This window comes from Cyprinodon variegatus, unplaced genomic scaffold (assembly GCF_000732505.1).
Source record: "Cyprinodon variegatus isolate N-32 unplaced genomic scaffold, C_variegatus-1.0 Scaffold1044, whole genome shotgun sequence".
NCBI classification, from domain to species: Eukaryota; Metazoa; Chordata; class Actinopteri; order Cyprinodontiformes; family Cyprinodontidae; genus Cyprinodon; species Cyprinodon variegatus.
The window spans coordinates 47,735-67,409 of record NW_015151497.1 but is presented as its reverse complement, the minus strand read 5'-3'; the positions used below and the strand labels follow the sequence as shown (position 1 = coordinate 67,409).

Sequence of the window (19,675 nt, the reverse complement as noted above, 5' to 3'; positions counted from 1 at the left end):
TCAAAATGTTAAGTTTGCAAGACCTTTTAAATTTTCTGAGAATCACAGAGTGAGCACTAATTGGCCAGTGTAACATTTTTATATTTTGGCATGAAAATATAATTTTTGGTGTTGTTTCTTGAGAGCGTAATACATGGCCGGGCCCCTTTAACAGTTGTAGGTGGTAAGGAGATGGAAGAGGTCGACCTCTGCAGCTGGTTTCACCTCTCAGAGCTGTGTAATCCATCCTCTGCTTGATTTTGGTCCTGTCCACCAGCACTGCAAAGGTGTTAGTGAGGAGGAGCTGACGGGGGCGGGGCTTGAAGCCCCTCCTGTCGTACTTTATCACAGAGACCCCATACTGAGAAGAACAAGGAGTACATATCACCGCTGGGTAGCATTTGTTTTTATTCATCTTTGCTAAATTTAATCCCACCTGCACTTTTTCACTCCCAAGAGTCTGGAGGACTTTTAGGCTGATTTGATCTCGCTCTGTGAAGAAACGGAAAGAATCAGTGACTGTTATGTCTATGAAAGGGAGATGAAACAGGAGATGTACGGAGGTTTACCAAGCCTGGAGTCCAAAAACAGCCTCCCAACACTAAAAGGATAGCTTTCCTTTTGATCCTTGAAGATCTCACTGGCTACAACCTTCTGCATCATCTGAGGAAAACAGTCATTATTCCATTTATTTGTTTGAAGAAGGGTGACTAACCTGGGTCCTTGTTTTTTTCCGAGGTTCAAGTTGTTTTTAGCCGTTTCTTTATTAGTCTGGCTGAATTTGAGCAAGTAAAGGCGAGTAGTAGTTTTCTCGTTCTATCCCAAACACATCTGGCCAAGACGAATAGCATGTCATAAAATATATCCTATAGTGTAACAATCAGCCATGGTTTATTGACCCTTTGTCAGTCAGTAAACATTGTGACATATTTCAGTGGGCGGAGCCTAGCAGGAGGCAGAAAGATTCCCACAGAGCACTTTAAAGGAGAAGTCTGGTCAACAACGAATAATCAACGGATCCGTATTTATACCTAAAACTAATATGTTTGCAGTGGTTTAATGAATTTAGGGTTAATCAGTAAAAAAAATAAAAATAATTTTTGTTGCAATCAGTGAGTCCGGGAGCAGCCATTTTTGCCCAAACATAGTAAGGCCCCACTCCTGAAATCTTCCAGCAGTGACATCACGGTGCGGTAAGCCAAGCGGCTTTCTCCCCACTTTACAAGCAAAATGAGTGGGAACAACCAGACACATATGCAATCAACAACAATTATTGAAGATTTCGAGAGGACTTTCACCTTTCCGATTCATGATCCTCCACAGACGGGTTCGTCGTTGGATTACCAACTTGAAGAGGGAGGATTTGCCATCAAACTTCTGGCCAGAGAAAAAACACGTAATATGTAGCCAACACTTCGAAGAAGAATGTTTTCAAGATGACTTGGATAATAGCGCGTTGTGACAAACACCAGATAGAGCACTGGGACTTGATCAACAGCCGATCCCGCACTGTGATGTCACAAACCGGTAGGTGGCAGTAGTGTTCTTTGACAAACATGGATGCCTCCAGTAAAACACATTCAAAGAAAATTCCTCCTAATTAAAAACACTTAGCATTTATAGACAGTATGTAATAATTTCATATTTAAAGTACTTTCAGAAGTTTGAATTCTGAATATGACCAGACTTCTCCTTTAGTAATGGTACTAGCAAGTTTTGTTTGCTTTTTAAAAAACAAAATACAGCTGTAGAAAATCAAGTTTTACCTGAATATATTGCCAAAGTTTTTTTACTTTCTGGAGGAGGATGTTTTTTAAAGAAATTGAATAAATGGAAACAAATGGGTATCAAAATGATATCAAGGTTCTATCTAGCTGCACCAGGCCAGAAAAAATGACCATGTAGCGCTTGGGTCATTGTAAACAAAAGAAACAGCTACTATATATCATGGCTATATGCAAACCGCACTTGCATAGCTAGATGAGTAATGTTACTTAAGCAAACAATAATCCATACAAATAAAAGACAATATTTTATTTACATTAATGAGCCTGATAAAAAGTGTACGCTGCAAACAGGAACATATATGATGATTGTTTCTGTCCACTCCCCTTGTTTTATTGCTTTGAACCAGAGCTACTGTACGTTTTTATGTCTGATAGAGGCAGCACGCATGGGACAAAACTTCTTGTCTGTACTCTGTTTATTCTGGTAGCCAACAAATAAAACACAAAAACAAATGTTAATTTAAAATCCTTGTGTAGCCGACCCTGTGCTGGTTTGTGTTGGCCGCCTTTATCGGTTTGTTTTGCCTCCAGGAAACGCTCTGACGTTACTGTAACATAGACTGAAAAAGGGTCTGTTCATTTCAAGTTCCCGGACACTCAGACCAACTGTAACGATTCAAGTATAAGTTACGAGAATGTTTAACTGGCACTTATTTTGCGATATTATTTTATTATTTTTCTCTCATTTTGTATTGCAGCTCATGCTTTTGCAAAAAAGAAGGAAAACAAAAAGGATGTGTACCAGGAGTGCCTTTAATTTGGGGATTTGGTAAAGTATATATACCTGCTTCTTCCATTCAGGCTGAACCCTCCTGCAGTATTTGACGACCATGTTCTGCATATGAAGCCTTCTGAGATGCTCTGAGGCCTGCGGGGGAATGCGTCAATATGCAGATGGTTGTGTTTTCTATGCGTACTGTGGTTTTATTCAGCAGAAAACGCCTTAATGTTTGGATTCTTTAAGTATACCTCAACGAGCAGAGCAGGAGGTGTTGGCCAGCTCTTGTCAAGAACGTTCTTTGGCAGGTTTTTCCTTAGATTTTTCAGGAAAGAGCTGCGGACATGATCCAGGAAATAGTCGTTCTCAGAGCAGTACTCCTCGTGACGGTAGATGAAGCCTTTTATGAACCTGAAGTGAAATAAATCATAAGAAATTAGCCTGGACGCAAAAAGTACGGCTGCAACAACAAACTGAAGCAATGAATTGGTCCAGCACCTGCGTATCAGCACAGCTGCCTCGCGGCGCCTCCTAGCTCTCCTGCGTGCTTTCATCCCTCGCCATCCAGACTGGATCACAATAACTAGGCAAAAATATTTGTGTAAATCAACAGCAACTTAGATAAGATCACAGACCTAAAAAAATCTGAAACTTTACTTATGATTTAATATGATGATAAGAATGAAGCTAACTGTTGAGTTTCCACCTAAAGACACAAAACCACTCAGATAGGATGCATGTAGAGACCTGCATGTCTGATGCGTTGATACTTGGCTCTTTCTCTGTAGCCTCTCCAAGACTTCTGCAGGGTCACAGCTAGAATAAAACAGGCAGGAAAAAATCATTTTAATTTGTAATATTTTATGGTGACAGAACTGATTTACACTGAGGTTCACCCTAATGTTCATCACACTGCTTATTGAGGTCATCTTAATGTGCCTAAGTGGGAAATGGTAATTGGCCTGTATTTGTATAGTGCTTTTTCAAGTCAGGACATTTGTAGTGTAATATCACTGTTATATGCAGGGCCCAAGCAGATCTGGTACCTACTGTCGAACCCACTTTGTTTTTGGGGCATGTTGGATAGGAAAATATGGGCAACATTTTGGAAAATCTTAAGTATAATCTAAAGCTTTTAATTTTCTCTGAAATACAAATTAAGACAAAGATTTTAGTGATGCTAACCAAACGAATGCACTAAAGGAGAAAAATATTACAGAAACCTAGAGCATTTTGCTTTGTTTTAATGCCCAAACGCCATGAATGCTCTCACAGGAAGGAGGCACCACACTGATGGATTTCCTAAATACAAATCAGACTGGCCTAAAAGTAAGGTGACCAGATTTCGAAAATCATGTCTGGGGATATTTCCAACTCGTAGAATAAAAAGAGAAACATTTCACCAGGATTAAATTTAGGAAACCAGGACAGTGATGGTTTCATTCATTTTTACATATTTATTAATATTTAAATAACAAAATACAAATGTAAAAGCCAGGAATCTGCCTCTCCACACTATCAGGATTTCTTATGATTAATGAAATAAATTAATCGATATTGTTAATAATAAAAAACAAGAACTGAAAAGCCGTTCTGCAAAGGCCAGATTGGTTGGCTGATTACGTCATAGCGAGGCGCCGTTTTGAGGGTCAGGTCTGCTGTATGCTATGCAGCCTTGGGTATCCCATGATTCATTGATAGTCCAAGCAAGTCGGCTACTCCATGCTCAGAGGAAAAAGAGTAATGGCGCCAAACAGTGGTGAACGTTGGAAGTGCAGCTTAATATAATCCAAGTTCTGTCTGAAATGAATGAAAATGGTTGTTTTAAATGGTTATTGAGTCATATAAGTGGCGGGTAATGTTTGTTTTATTGCATGGTTTTATCTATCCGCACTGAGGTTCACCCTCATGTTCTTCACACTGCTGCTGAAGCTCCTCAGAAATGTTATTAGCACCTAGAACAGTAGTAAAAAGTTCAGCATGAATTCTGTGCCTGCTTTGTGTGTCACCTGTCATGGTTGCTAGGCCACATAGCGTACGGGCAGTGATAGCTGAAGAAGGCTGGACCTATTTGAATCCACAGCCAAAACTCTTCTGACCTCCTCATTTTCAGGGACCAAAAATAATCCAGATAGGCCGGGTCTTTGGAAGACGCTGACGTTGAATTTAAACTCAGCATGTCTTTGGGTTGGGGGAAAGGTGTGGGGGTGGGACTGGGGGGGTCAAAAGTGGTTACCAGGGCTTCCCGGTTTTATGGAGCCTAGAGAGTGACATCAAGAAAAGAAAAACTGATTGCATCAGGGCCCTGTGCGTCTTAAAGAAGCAGATGAATTTCTCCCACTAATGGGCTCTAAGCAAAGCTCCACTACTGCCTGAACTTCAACCAGGCCGTTTGTTTACCTATTTCATTTCTGGACAAGCTAATTAATCCAGGTTTGTCCAGCTGGTTACAGAGGTAATTTTCTTTCTAGCTCTCTTCTGACTTCTGCCTGATCTCTGCTTTACTCTTCTAAGTTTATTTTTCTTCCATCTCTTAAACTGCTCTTTCCATCAGTGTTCCTATCTCCTTCCTCTCTCCACTTCTATCAGTCTTACACTGTTCTAAAACATGATACAGATACATAATACAATCACAATCCCCTCTAAAAACATAGGAATGTACAGTGTGAAAACTTACAATTCAATGGTTGAAGATTTTTGTTTCACACACTCATTGGAAGTTGGTTATTTTTATATCGGATACTGGGGTATTTGGCTATAATCTCATCATAGATATTATTATTATAGTCTTCTCACCTGATTAAATACTAAAAATGCTCATAACCCCAATATTTGTAGCTACAGTTTTCCTGTTACTGCCTCTAATGTTTTTCAATGAAGAACTTTCACATATCCAACTGAGTAGTAGAAAATCATACCAGAGTCTGGAAGTCTATGCTCATAAATCACAACCATACATTAGCAAAACAGCTTATACCCACTCTTCTTATAACAACTAACTGTCTGAAAATATAAATGAATCACCAGTTAGACTTAGACAACATTTAGTGTCATAGAGTGTATACAAAACAAAATTTTGCTTTGTACAGGTTTCATGACATTTCCATTCCTTAAAGTGCAGTAGTGATCAAATGTAAAGTGTGGGAGAAAAACATGGTGCAAAGAACACAATGATATAGAATTTCAGAGCATTGAATATGTGTATATGGTGCAATTAGGCAGTGTTTTTGTTTGGTGTTATTAGTGTGATGCAGAGTCTGTGACACGATTAAGAGTTTTCTCAACAGTTCAGCAGCCTGATGGCAGAGGGGAAGAAGCTGTTTCGCAATCTGCTGGACTTGCATTAGTTAGTCCTAAAACATCTTTAAGCAAACCCTTGTTGATCCCTAAAGAATCCCTGTACCACATTAGCATCTAACTAGGAGTTCTGAATCGTTCTGTTGCATTTTATCAGAGTCTCTTTAACTCATGACAGCTGCAACCCGTGGTCTGGCTTAATTTTTGTTGAATATCTTGGTTTATGTTACATTTTGGGTCATCATCGTTAGTAACACAAAAGCACACATTAGCAATGTTTTTTGTTTTTGTTTTTTTTACCTGGGCCCAAACCCAACATCTATCAGGGATCGCCAAATTCAAATAAAACAAATCACTTAAAACACTACAACATAGGTCAGCTTCCCGTCAGCTGTGACTGGTTGTAATAACAATATGCTGTTTCCTCTGTTTTTAAAGTGATGCCCTCTGTTTCTCATTTATACGTTAACAGCAGTGCAACCAGCTGTTTCTGCTTGCAACATGCTCATGCACTTATTCTACCATAATAACAGTCTACACGCAACATTTTGCCCATCATTCCTTAAACGTAAAATCAGGGACAGGCTTTGGCCAGGGACAAGTGGTGCAAAACAGGGACTGTCCCCAGAAATTCGGGACGGTCACCAAACCTAAAAACATCCTCTAGAGGTCAGAGTTGTACAAAAAAAAAAAAAAAAAAACAGAACAAAACTGATCTGACTCCTAACTTTCTGTTCCTGAATGCAGACAAAACAGTCCCTCTTACCGATCTCTGGCTTTTTGGCCTCTAGTGCATCCTCAGTGGTGAAAAGAGTTTTGGGGAAACGGATGAAGATCTTTGATCTGCAGAGAAGAAACAGTAAGTTGAAATGAATCATAACAAATTTAATTTGATTCATGTTTGAAACCTGTGTTGCATTGGGGCTCCACTGGAACCTTGGCGGGCTTAAAGAAATCTTTAATTCGGCTTTCTGTCTCATGGTTAACTTAATATTGCATCAGGTGTTGGGAGATGATGTGTCTTTGTACCACAGGAATTTTAAGCACCTGGACTTACAATACAAACCTTTTATATTTTTTTTATTTATTTCTGTTCATTGATAAATTAGTTATTAATATTGACAATGTCACATGGCCTGGAGGATTAAAACAAAAGAAATAAAACTATTGGCATGAGAGTAGTGTTAGACAGTTAGCCCAGCAGCATCCTCAGAAAAAGTCCAAATCTGCTTTAGCTTTAATCGTTTCCAGCTTCATCAGTAGTACCAACATGAACACTTGTAAAAAACAGTGAGATATAGTGTGGGGTAAATCCTCTTTTACTGCTATACACTGATACTTATGAAAGGAATTACTACCAAGTTTGATTTCTTAATCTCAAATTAAACACATTCTCACATCGTTATGCGCTCCGGTTCTGTACGTCTATATCTAACGCATTTTTTAGTAAAGTTAATACCATTAGATTCCTGTTCAACCCAGATGTCAGTAAATCCATTTTCATCAATAGCCTTCCAAACCAGAACATATTATAGGAACATTAGTTTTACTAACATACATTTCATGAGGGTGTTATATGTGCTAATGACATCTAATGTTACTGACGGTCATTTCAGAACAGCTGATTTACTGGGATTTCAAGCAAAACAATCACTCCGGTTTACAGAGAATGGAACAAAAGAAACAAAACCTGTAAGTATTAAATATGTGAACAATGATGTTGAAGGTTAGCATGGGCAGACTGGTTTAATAGGAAGTTCTGGATCCTTCTTTAACTACAGTGAAACATGTAAGTTTTAAAACAGCTCAGAACATGTTAAATTTGTTTCTAGAACACGGTTTCAAGTTTTACTGGATTCCACTGCAACCAGACCTTAGTTCAACAGATCATCTGACAATATGCTACAGCAGGAAGTTCACACCAGGGCTGTTGAGCCAACAGCAACCTTGTGATATTATTGAGACAATAAGGATTATAATCTCTGAGGAATGTTTCTAACACCTGGCTGAGGATTAAAAAAGTCCTGAAGGAAAAAGGTGTCCAAATAAAAATAGCAAGATAAACCTAATATATTATAAAAATAATGGTGTATTAAAAAAACTTACATTTTTACAATTCTTATGCTATTATCTAATTTAATCTGGTATTTTTTTTAAATATCTCTTTCCCTTTAAAAAGACAATATCTTTTAAAGCTATTTTAAAAAAATCCGGTGCATATGACACTAAAAGACATCATAAAGTTATAATAATTTCATGTTTAAGGAGCACTAAAAAGCAAGGTTTTGCTCATATCTTATCACCTCAAGTCCAGGATGATGGTAGAACCTTCTGCTCTTGTCTACGTATTTCCAAACAACTAAACCTGCAGCCATCAGCAGGGCTCTTCAAATGTGACCCTGAAGCTCTCAGAATCTGCCTCTCTCAGTTATTCCCTGCCTGATTGTCACCTCCTTGCTTGAATGAGACTAATTCCAGGGGTTCTTTGCTCTGGGCTCCTGTGCTCACCCGAATCTCACTAGATCCTTGATGACTTGTGAATCTGGTCACATCCTAGACTGTCCTCGCCAGTCAACAGTCTGTTCTAACCACCCTCAGCCTGCCAGCCATCGTCCATCTGCTCTCAAGCCGGCAGTTCATCCTGTCACCACCTGGTTCCGCCTCCATCTGCCTTCAAAAGGCTGTTACCAGTCTGCTAGCCAACTTTTTCAGTCCATTGTTATTGTTACAAACTTCTAATGACCCTAAAAAGCAACACTGTGTTCTCATATTCGGTTCTGAGAGGATTTTCATAACAGTTTCCTTTCATCACTGTCATTGTTGTCCCCTTTTTGGACTCTTGAGTTTTTAGTTTTCAGTTACTTGTTATTCTGTTTTGTTGATCTTTGCTACATTTTCCATTACATTTAAGCAGTCTTTAGTTACTCTCTGTTGCCCCCTTGTGCTTGTTTCCTTTCCCCTTGGCTTCCTTCTAGTTAGTTCCACTCCCACCTGCTCCCTATTCAGCTCATAAGTCCATCCTTTGTTCTGTTCCCATTATACACTCCACCTCTGCAGTCACTCAGTGTTGGTTCCTTGTTGTTTTGTTGTTTCCCTCGTCTCTTGCTTCCCTGACATTTTGGATGCTTGGGGTCTTTGCAATTTTCCTCAGTTACTTCATTAAATTTGCCAGATTCACCTCTACCTTCCGTTCTCTGCATTTGGGTCCTCAACCAACCTCCATACAAATCTTGACAGTTACCTGCCCAGCTTGTACTCCTCTGCTTTGTAGCCCAGGTGGTTTACCAGAGCAGAAACCCCATCAGCCAGTTTTCCATTCCAGTTGGGCCACGTGTCGGGACAGAGGGGCTTGTACCTGAAAGCATTTATAGTTAATTATAAGAACGGAGTTGGAGAGAAAAAACAGTTGGCGAGGTAGAGTGAGTCACCTTTGCAGGAACGCTTCAAAGCGGCGGCGGTAGGCAAAGCCAGCCCGCCGGACCCTCAAGTTCTCCATCAGACCCAAATACTTCACCTGGTGTCTCACCAGAACTTCATCAAAACGTCCTGCAGGGAGTAAGCATCTTCCTCATCATAGATACCACCACTTATAAATATTCTTCTATTAATGTTTAGATAAATAAATATAATGATATAGACTGATTCTTTATATTCCAATAAAAGAGGTGAGTTTATTAATCTTTTTAATTCTGTGGCAAATGCGGTTTAAGAGTCCAAAGCTCCTGTAAACTTTCTGATCTTGGAGAACATGATTTATTCCCCTCATTGATAAACTCTGCCATGACAGTCTTGCTTTATTAAAGAAGAAACACAGCACTGTAAAGAAAAAAGGGTAATTAATTCTGACTGAGAGCATTTATTTATTCGATTTTTATTATTCGATTATCTTACGTACTGATAGAGGTGTAAAGTATAAAATACTTAATTAGTGAACTTTTTTTCAGTATCTGTAGTTGAATTTACTTTTCCCAAGGATTTATTCACTACATTTAAACATCCTTTTTTAAAACTGGCTTCCTTGCTGTGCAAAGAGCTCCAGCTGGAGCTCAGTTGGTTTATGGAAAAAAACACGGACACTGAAAAAGGCAGGCGGATGGGAAAGGTTGTGAAACAAGACATTCCACACACATTCCCCCTTTAATATGTTTAAATAACATCTTGATTGTGTTTTAAGGAAATTCATGATAAACCTGAAAATACCTGGCTGCTTGGCATCATTAGGTTTGATGCAGCGAACGTAGGACGGCTCTTTGGACATGAGGATCTCCATCAGCTTCATCAGGCTGTTTTTAAACTGGGAAGCAGCCTAAAGCACAAAGAAAACCCTTCAAAATTCTGTGAGGAATGGAAAGAAAGTACAGAAAATTCTGGGAAGTGCCTTGAGTCCTCAAACTGCAACATTTGTTTTAAAACAGCTTTTAAAGGTAGAACAAGAGTCAGAGGGCAGCAAGGGAAAGATTCACACCATCCCTGGACGTTTTTGGTCGATCACTTCCTCTCTGCGGAAGCAGTGACTTAGGATCTGGTTTTCTGACTGGCACATGACCTAAACAAAAACCAAACCACAAAACCACATGTCAACAACGCAGGAAGACACACCCTCTTCTTCCTCCTCACTAAAGCAACAAAGGAGGTGTTTTCATCACCTCTTTTAGATTTCTGTTCAGCAAATCGTTGTTCTTGTCCAGGAAGCCTGTAGAAAAAAAAGGTCTGTTTAGTATCAAAGAATCCACTCTTGAATCTTTATCAGGTATTTGAATAAACAAATATCATATTTCAGCTCTATCTCACCATTAACATTATAGTTGACCTCTCCAGCGTAGTGCAGCAGCCTGAACTCCTCCCTGCTCATTATCCGGCGCGTTTTTCCGTTCGCCAACTTGTGCCTGAAAGATTTCCCCCATTTAAAGACAAAGTGACTTCCAGTTCCTTTAAATGTAAAGGTTTATCTTTTTAATACGATAAATTGGTTAACCCTCAGCTTTCAATGATGTGTTTTGTTTTTTTGTTTTTTTTATTCAGATGATTGCTTTGATGTTCTCAAATCAGAACTCGTTTATAGACAAGAGCAGATATTCGGATCAAGTGTAACTGATATAACTGGAACTACTCCCCTCTGAAGGCCAAATTGGCCAAATTGCTTCAATGATCCTCACAGTTCATGAGGCTTCATATGAACATGTCACCACCTAATGGTGGAGTGCAGAACTGCAGTTAGTAATATAATCTATGATTTTTTGCAATATTATTTTTCTTGTTTTTAAGTTAATTTGAAATTCTTAATGTTTGGTCTGTGTAATAAAATATTTCGTTAGTTTTTTGTGTGTAAAATGTCTTAGAAGAGAACAATAATTTAAGGTGCGCTGTTTATCTGCTATTTAGTGAAACATGATAGTTTTCCCACCATTTTTGGTTTAATCGGGATGGAAGTTATGTATTCAACCAATCTTTTTGTTAAACCCACCAATCTAATTTTTTGCGTTTTTACAAATATATATTTATACTACAGCAACAAATACAAATTAACCACATTAGCCAAAAACACTTATTGTGTTTTATCGCAACTTTTAAAAGGCTAAGGTGGGTCTTGAATCAACAACCCCAAGATTGGAAGTACATTTCCTACAACTGACGTCACTAAGTAAGTGACATACCTAAAGAGAGCATTACTACTTAAAATCCAGTACATCTATGATCAGTGGCTTGCTCAGACTTTGATCATTACATTGTTTAATCTAACAAAACTAGTTTAAACCAACTGGATTGGTTGGAAAAAACACCAATCTATTCCTAGAATCTATCCAAACTCTATCCAACTACAAAATCCCACATCTTGACTGAACACAGAGGCTGTTTAAATGCCTGTCGAAGATTCGGGTGAGCTGAACTACTTCCCGAAGCAGTCACGTGGTATGGCGGGTAGCGAGGCTTCGGACGTCATCTATTTTGGCTCCTCCCCCAAATGAAGCAAGCCGTGATATGCGCCTCGCAGAAACGCCCCCTCCAGTACTTGACATACGCCTCGAAGCCTCGGCTCATCTCATAACATCAATACCGGTGGCCCTGTGCTGCGAAAGGCTAGTCTGAGCGCTTCCAGCTGAAGGCTATGCTAAGTAGCAACTCAGGAGAAGTCCGCACTAGCCGGACCCGAGTCAGACTGCCCTTTTCCTGTGATTCAGAAGGAGTTGAAACCAGTGTTTTTATTCTTCCTGCGATTCAAACTGAGTTGAAAACAGTGTCAAATGCCTGCTGCAGCAGAGAGAGAGAAGAGCTAATCCAGCTCTGCTAACCTAAACCTATCCGCAGACAGGCGGCCTTTAGAAGCCGCCAGACCAGTGACTGCCTGAGACGGAGAGACTCAGCAGCACCCAGGAGGTGCTGCTGGAGGCTGTGGCTACAAGCCAACCACTTTAGCTAAAAGGGAGGCGTCCGATGTTGAGAGGACCGCAGCAAACAGTGGAGCTCCAACGCTAACTGCATCAAGGGCTGAAGTTAGCCTGTCTGCAGCAGCCCTCTCATGGCATAGCAGTGTGTGAAGTCCCTAGAAACTAGAGAGTATTGATGACAGGAGGTGAAATGCAGCTCCAGACAAGCCAAGCATGTGGTGACGTCACGACTACGCTTCTGATCCAATTGACTCATATTTACTCTGCATGCACCCGTCCTCCCCAAGTCAACACTTTTCTGTGTTCTTCTCAAGAACATACTCAGCAAGGACACAGGTCCGTACTCGCATTCTTGTTAATTGAGAAACGGACTAAATGTTTACAAAAAAAGTGTCAATGGAAAACTTTCCTTTCTTTTTCTCCCTCCGGATGCCCCCTGAATGGCATCCTGTTTATGTTTTTGCTAAGAGTCTGGTACATAGATAGATATTAATTCATAGTAATGTCTGTAGAGCAACTGATTTAGCAGTTTTTTTAAGGCAGAGTGAAACCAATTATTTTGACATTAATCTAATCAATTTAGCGTTTTTTTGGGGGCCAATTCTGTAGGTAAATATTGGTTCGTCCTCCTCGTTTACATTATAAAGATGACACAAAGGCCACATGTGTTAAACAAGTAAATAGAAATAAATGACAAATATTTATCAAGAAATCAAACAAAATATTAATAATGTTTATTAGTGGGGGCAGTAGTTCATGGCTGGTAAACACACAAATGAATTGCCTAATACATGAAAGCATCGGCCAATGCAATAGAAAAAAAGCTAACATTGGCCAAAGATAATGGCCGACCATAGCGTCGCTCCATATCTAGAAATATGCTCTGATTCCACATTAATTGATAATGTGTCTCCCCCTAGTGGTCTGGAGCTCTATCATTGTGCTACTTGGCAGCTTTTCTTAGCTTGCAGTTGTTTTTGTAGTTTGCAGCATTTCCCCTTGGCATGTTTTTTGCGTGTTTGTTAGTTAGCATCATTTACATATTTGCAGCATGTCTCCACTTTGCTGCTGCAGCCTTTCTGAACTTGCTTTTGTTTTTGCTGCTTGCAGCATTTTTCTTTGCACATCTTTGTGTGTTAGTCCAATGTTAGAGTCTGCAGGACCTTATGAATTTGCTGTGATATAAATATAATCCTGCAGGGATTTTACCGTATAAAATGGAAGAGAAGCAATTTAAATCAGACTTTTGTTCACCCGAAAAAAGGACAAGTCACAATAATCTGAAACATGAGTTTTTTTGGAAAGTTAGGAGCATGTGGGGCAAGGTTTTACTTCATCAGACGAGTGCAGCCATACACTTTAGGAAAGGTCAGCTCCATGCTGGGAAATGGTCAGAGTTACATCTGAAGCTGGTTCATTGTGTGTGATAGAGCAGTAATTTATTAAAAGACATGCACACAGATGTCTTTTACTTATGTTAACAATGACTCTTACGTGATAAAATGGGGATGGCCGCCCACTGTATCCTCCAGCTTCTCCAAAAAGGAAACATCACAAGTCTCTCCCGGTCTCAGGCACTCCTCGTCCTGAAACACAAAATCATTTGTCTCAGAAACCAGGGATAGGTGGAAAGAGGAGACCACATGTAGCTACGGCACATGCACAAGCAGTAACATACTAACCAGAATGGAGATGATGCCTTTGTGCTTCTCCTCTATCAGGTCGCAAATGATCTTGTTATCAAAGTACTGGACTGTCTCCCACTGCACTCAAAGGACACAAACGTTACATCGCTATGCGCTCATAGCTACAAGCAAAAAGAGTCCCAGTCGTTTGTTGTGACAACCAAACAGAAAAGAGGAAGAAAACTGACTCACAGCGATTCCCTCGGTCTCATACTCCTCCTGCTCAGATCTGAGGGTGAGCTCGATGAAGAGCTGCTGAAGCTTCTCGTTGCAGTAGTTGATGCAGAACTGCTCAAAACTGGAGGAATAGTTAATGAATTATACAGACATGTGACACGTGACACGTATTAAAACCAGAGGAAGGAAGATCAGCCATACCTGTTGTGCTGGAGGACCTCAAAGCCATAGATATCAAGGAGCCCTATGACCGACGACCCTTTGCTGCTATAGATTTCCTCCTATATACATAAAATACACATCAGTGATAAAAACAGAGGAGCAGCCTTACAATAAAATTATTGGCTTTCTGGAGAGAGCTGCTATAGCTTGCACCTTCAGAGCAAGTGATTGGTTGATCTTCTCCACCAACCAGTTGAAGGTCCGACCGTACACAGCCTTGGCCAGAGCATCACGGGCAGAAACCGCCTGCTCGAAGTTTAGCGGGCTGATCATCTGCAATCCACAAAGAAAGATCCGTCAGGGCTCACGGAACAAGTCACAGTGGGACAAAGATGCTTATGTAGTCATCTTTGTTCCATTATTGTTGCAGCCAAAGAACACGTTTTGTAAATGGAAAGTTAGAATCCAGGAATGAGACTTTGAAACACCTCCTATTACAAGTTTTTTCAACTTTTTTAGAAATGTGTCTATTAAATATATTGTCTTTTTTAAATCTTTTTTTTTACTTTATTTTTTCAAAATTTTTTACAGTTTTTTTTTTTTCAAATTTTTTCTCAAATTGTTTTTCTACAGATCACATTTTCTTCACATCAAGGCCAATACAGACGCTCCTCATCAATGAAAATATTGCCAATGTTGCAGACCAATAGAAATGTGTCTTCACTCCTCACTCCAGAGGAAGACCGCCCCCAGAAGTGAAGAGAATCGGGTATTGAAAACACAATTTAAAGAGAATTGAATTTGTAAATCTCAATCTTGAAATTAAAATTTAAACAATCAAAGCTGTAAAAATATTCTTTTGAAAAATCAAAATTAAAAATTCTAATCATATGGAAAATGAAATATATGTAAAGGAAAAACTGGTCACAATTTTTTTTTTTTTGAAGAGTTTTTTAAGAGTTTCCTCTCTGTTGCATCGTTTTCAAATTTCCATTTTCAAAATGTAATTTTTTTTTCAAAATTCCACTTTCCAAAGTGTGTTCCTTGCTTGCTACAATAACGTAACAAACTTCCCTCCATACATGTATAGAGGACAATCACCTCCTCTCCTTTGGCTGTGAGTTTCTTATGAGTCAGCGCTTCCTTCAGGGCGGAGCCATCAACTCCCAACAGCTGCAACACAACAGACACACATGCAGTCAGCTATGCTGCTCTTTGGCTCTTCTGAGCCTGCAGAAGTAGAGCTGTGAGTCTGCGTGCGCTCTGACCTTTGCAGCGTTTGATAGTTGGGTCTCAGTGGTGATATATGTTTCTCCTTCCTCCCCTTCCCCGAAGAGAGTGTTGCCCAGATGCAGGATGCTGCCGATGATGTTCAGCAGTTTCTGAGTAAAATAGACCAGAAAAATAAAAGCTGTTCAGACTAAAAGGTTCCTAAAGTGATAAATATCATATTTAGTAGATTAACTAAGATGTGGTTTGGTTCCTCAGAACAGCAGATCCCAAACATTTAAGGCTGTGACCCCAAGAATAACAGAAATACGGAGCTTCCGGTCCTGTTGCATACTTACTTAGTGCTTAGGGAGGGGGTTTGGGATTCAGCCTGGAAGTGATCCAAAGGCAGGAAGCACTGGCTTATGTCATTTTAAAATTATTTATTTGAAATGGGATAATACATTTCCCATAGTTTCATTATATTCAAATGTAAATATGCCAGTTAGCCATAGAGCCTATTTTCTATATGTAGTCCCAGGGCAGGTTAGTGTTTACAAAATGGATGGCCACAGAAAAGATAAAGGAAAGAGGAGAAAAAACAGAGACAATTGCAATAAAAAAAACATCAGTATATCAGTAGAAAGAAATTATAATTAGAACAGAGATTCAAACAGACATTTCAGAGATAAAATATTATTAAAAAATACACAACATGTCAACACTGACTGTAGGAGTCAAAGTTTCACTGATCTCCTGAAGGTTCCTGAGAGAAACTAGAAACTAGAGCAGTTTTCCTGAGAGGAACAGAACAGTCCCTTCTTTTGCTGCAGAGTCGTTGGTTCGTTTAAAGGGGTTAAAATCCTGCAGAGGAGGCAGCCCCAAACCACCTGATAATCCAATCAGATTTTCCCAGCCATGACATTTATATTTTGATAGAAACAACACAGATGGGTGTCAGGAGGTGTGTTGAAGCTGTCATTGCCAACAGAGGCTTTTCTACAAAGGTTAAAATACATTTAATTTAGTGTTCAATACTTTTCCCCTGTGCATTTCCACTTTATTACACATAACTTCATTTCTGGACATCTGTGGTTTTATTTCTTTGTATGTGTTGATTCCATGGATTGTTACCGACATCTGGTGAAAATGTCATGTCTATAGCGCCTCTAGAAATATATTTACTGAGAAAAATGGTGGCATGTGCAACACTTACTTCACCTGCTGTATATTTCATCTGCTTTAGTAGTTATGTTTTGTCATATTTTACATTGTGTTGCATCATGTTGGGTCTGGACAGCGAACTCAGTCCTTAACTATAATCTGTTTAGAAACAGTGGACCATAAACTGCTTCAAGAAAAAATCAAGGAAAAAGAGCTCAGGGCTTCACACTATCTGATTTATCGAAGATAAGACCAGTTACCATATATGACAAAATGATCCCTATGTTAAAGAAACCTGATTGTATAGTGGTATATATTTTTTTCTAATTATTACCTGAACTTCATCTTCGGTGAAGCCGATCACGTCCAGGGCCTTCTTTACAGCCTTCCAGCTGTTCTTGTCACTTATGGAGCTCACTCTGGGACAGCTTCCCTACAGAAAATAACACCAAGCATGACTGTGTAACAGCACAATCCTCTGTTGGACAACAAGTCATTCAGAGAGCAGCAGTACTTTAACCAGGTAGCTGTAGCTGTGGGGGTTCCTCTCCAGGTTCAGCGTGGTGAGCAGGTCGTCGTCCCCTCCATCCAGGAGCTGATAGAAGATGTGGAAGTTTCTTTCCCCGTGGTTCTGGTGCACGACTCGAGATTTCTCCAGGAGGTAATTCAGGATGTGACCACCTATTGTTGCGCCCTGGGAAAACAAACCGTTGAGAAGAGAAGGCAGCGATCGGATGTTAGTTAAATGCTGAAACTTTCTGGGATATGTTGCCATACTAGAGAAAAAAAAAACATAATTTACTTTGAAGTCAAACTGGATATCCATGTACTTCCCAAAGCGGCTGGAGTTGTCATTTCTCAGTGTTTTGGCATTACCAAAAGCCTGCATGAAGATTCAACAAGTCAGCATGGGACACACCTCAGAGTAAAACAACACAACCAACAGGAAGCATTTAAAAGGCAGCAGATCATGCACCTCCAGGACAGGGTTGGACTGCAGGAGACGATCACCGAGGGTCATCATGTGGTCAGAGGTGGGGCAGGTGACGGCATAGTAGAGCAGGATCTTCTTGGAGGCCTCAGTTTTACCTGCTCCGCTCTCACCTGATATAAGAATGCACTGATCCCTCCTCTCTGTGCGCATGGCCCGGTAGGTGTTGTCTGATATTGCATAGCTTTAAGGAAATAGATTACAAAATAAGCTTTATCAGCAAAAAGAAAAGAAACAAAGAAAATGATGCTTGTTGTATTAAAGCAGGGGTCCTAAAACCAGGCGTCACGACAATCACAGTAATGTGACCCCTTTGATATACGGAGGACCAAAATATAACTTGAAATAAATAAACATTCCATGAAGCAAGAAGCTGTAAAATGTATTTATTTATATAATATTTGATTTATATTGAATATACATTTATATGCACAATTTAATAAATCTGATGTGAAAATATATTTGCATGTGTACATTGGTGTATAGGCATGCATGGGTATGTAAATATATATATATATATATATATATATATATATATATATATATATATATATATATATATATATGTATGGAGCATTTTCCTGTTACTGTTACATTTACAGTATGAAATATTGCCAGTGTGAATATGGTCTGCTGCACAATATAATATTTTTGGAATCACATTAATATTTGTATGTTTTACCTATAACTCATATTCAATGATCACAAAAACAAGATAAAAATTCAGGAAAAATAAACCTTTAATGTCACATTTCTGACTTTAATGACTCAGTCTATTTGCCCCCAATTTGAAGAGGTAAATGAGATGATCTGCCAATAAAATTATTATTCTTTTCTTTTAAATTCAGATAATTAGATCGTTTACAAGATAAAATAATGGAGTATTTTTTTGTTATTTGAAATGTAAATATTTTTATTCTATTGACAGTTTTTCTTACCTGCTTAAAATAGGTGAAAACACTCTTATTTCAAGAAAAAAATTACTTGCATTATTTTCGGCTTTAATTTTGTTAAATTGAAAAGTAGGCCAACAGAAAATGGGATTAGAGACAAAGGGGAAACATGCAGCAAAGCTCATCAAGCCTCTATACATGGACTGCATGCTTAACCCCTATACCACAAACACATTAACTTATTTACCTTTCATTTGTTGCAGCATACCAGAGCACATCTACTGTAACCCTAACCTAAACCTAAATGCCATTCACACTTTAGTCCTAAACCTAACTGGCAGCAAAAAAAAGAAGGGAGGACCAGGAAAATGTCCTCAGTTTGATGGTGAAGTCAGTAAACGGTCCTCACTCTGATGCAAAACCTGCAGCACACACACATGCTGATAGCAATTAACCAACCACCAGCAAATTGCATTAACATACAGTAGCAATGCTTGTAAATATTACATGCTACATTTCCATTTTTCATGTTTTATTTCTTATATAATTATGTAACATTTTTGTACTAAGAGTTACGGTTGTTTATTATTTTAACATGTTGTGTTCATTTTTGTCTGCATTCTTTTTGTTGTCATGAATCGGGTGTCGTGTCTCAACAAATTTTTAAACTAATTAGGAACATGCTGTGACTCACATGTGAGGAGATATTTCATAGAAGCTGACCCCTCGGTAACGCTCCATCTGCTGCTTGGAGTAAATCTCCAGCTCCTTGTATGGGTTCACTGACACCAGCACTGAGCCAATATATGTCTAAAGGGAAGAGGAATCCTGTTCAAACATCTCCACTAAGTGACTTTTGGGTTTTTTTGTGACTCGTTTAAAGAGAAGCGGTTCTAATTACATAGATCAGGTTTTCCTTGAAACGTCTCCGCAGGTTCTCAATGAAGGTGGCCTCGCTATTGTAATTTTCCAGCAGGACAAAGTCCTGCACTCCGACCCTGTCCCGGGCAGTCAGGGCGCTCTCCATCACCAGGCGAACCCGGCCTTCATCCACTTCCTACGGAAAAATGGCATGGAGCAGAAAATGAAAAAAAAGTCAGAAAAGTTACAGTGTTTATTTATACTTAAATACCTATAATTGACAGTGGATGGCTTCATCTTTTCAAATGGAGTCACAGGTAGCCACACAGTAGGTGTCCTGATTAGGATTTAAACATCCAGTTTGTG

General features: G+C 39.3%; 1 protein-coding gene across 2 annotated transcripts in view; it reads right to left on the bottom strand.

Annotated features, from left to right (window-relative positions):
* Positions 1-19,675, bottom strand: part of LOC107101007 (unconventional myosin-Ic-like) — a 38,536-nt gene that overhangs the window by 5,141 nt on the left and 13,720 nt on the right. For both annotated transcript variants that reach the window (XM_015399741.1, XM_015399740.1), the window contains 27 exons: positions 19,350-19,505; positions 19,143-19,258; positions 17,541-17,739; positions 17,367-17,447; positions 17,079-17,258; positions 16,899-16,997; positions 15,460-15,573; positions 15,293-15,364; positions 14,405-14,524; positions 14,231-14,310; positions 14,045-14,150; positions 13,850-13,930; positions 13,662-13,753; positions 10,573-10,667; positions 10,428-10,474; positions 10,247-10,327; positions 9,982-10,087; positions 9,210-9,327; positions 9,023-9,136; positions 6,548-6,624; positions 3,232-3,300; positions 2,983-3,067; positions 2,736-2,895; positions 2,551-2,634; positions 549-642; positions 416-471; positions 205-340 (listed from right to left, as the gene is read on the bottom strand). In XM_015399741.1, coding sequence (XP_015255227.1) covers positions 205-340; positions 416-471; positions 549-642; positions 2,551-2,634; positions 2,736-2,895; positions 2,983-3,067; positions 3,232-3,300; positions 6,548-6,624; positions 9,023-9,136; positions 9,210-9,327; positions 9,982-10,087; positions 10,247-10,327; positions 10,428-10,474; positions 10,573-10,667; positions 13,662-13,753; positions 13,850-13,930; positions 14,045-14,150; positions 14,231-14,310; positions 14,405-14,524; positions 15,293-15,364; positions 15,460-15,573; positions 16,899-16,997; positions 17,079-17,258; positions 17,367-17,447; positions 17,541-17,739; positions 19,143-19,258; positions 19,350-19,505 — 2,818 coding nt within the window. The remainder of the gene's footprint in view (positions 1-204; positions 341-415; positions 472-548; positions 643-2,550; positions 2,635-2,735; positions 2,896-2,982; positions 3,068-3,231; positions 3,301-6,547; positions 6,625-9,022; positions 9,137-9,209; positions 9,328-9,981; positions 10,088-10,246; positions 10,328-10,427; positions 10,475-10,572; positions 10,668-13,661; positions 13,754-13,849; positions 13,931-14,044; positions 14,151-14,230; positions 14,311-14,404; positions 14,525-15,292; positions 15,365-15,459; positions 15,574-16,898; positions 16,998-17,078; positions 17,259-17,366; positions 17,448-17,540; positions 17,740-19,142; positions 19,259-19,349; positions 19,506-19,675) is intronic.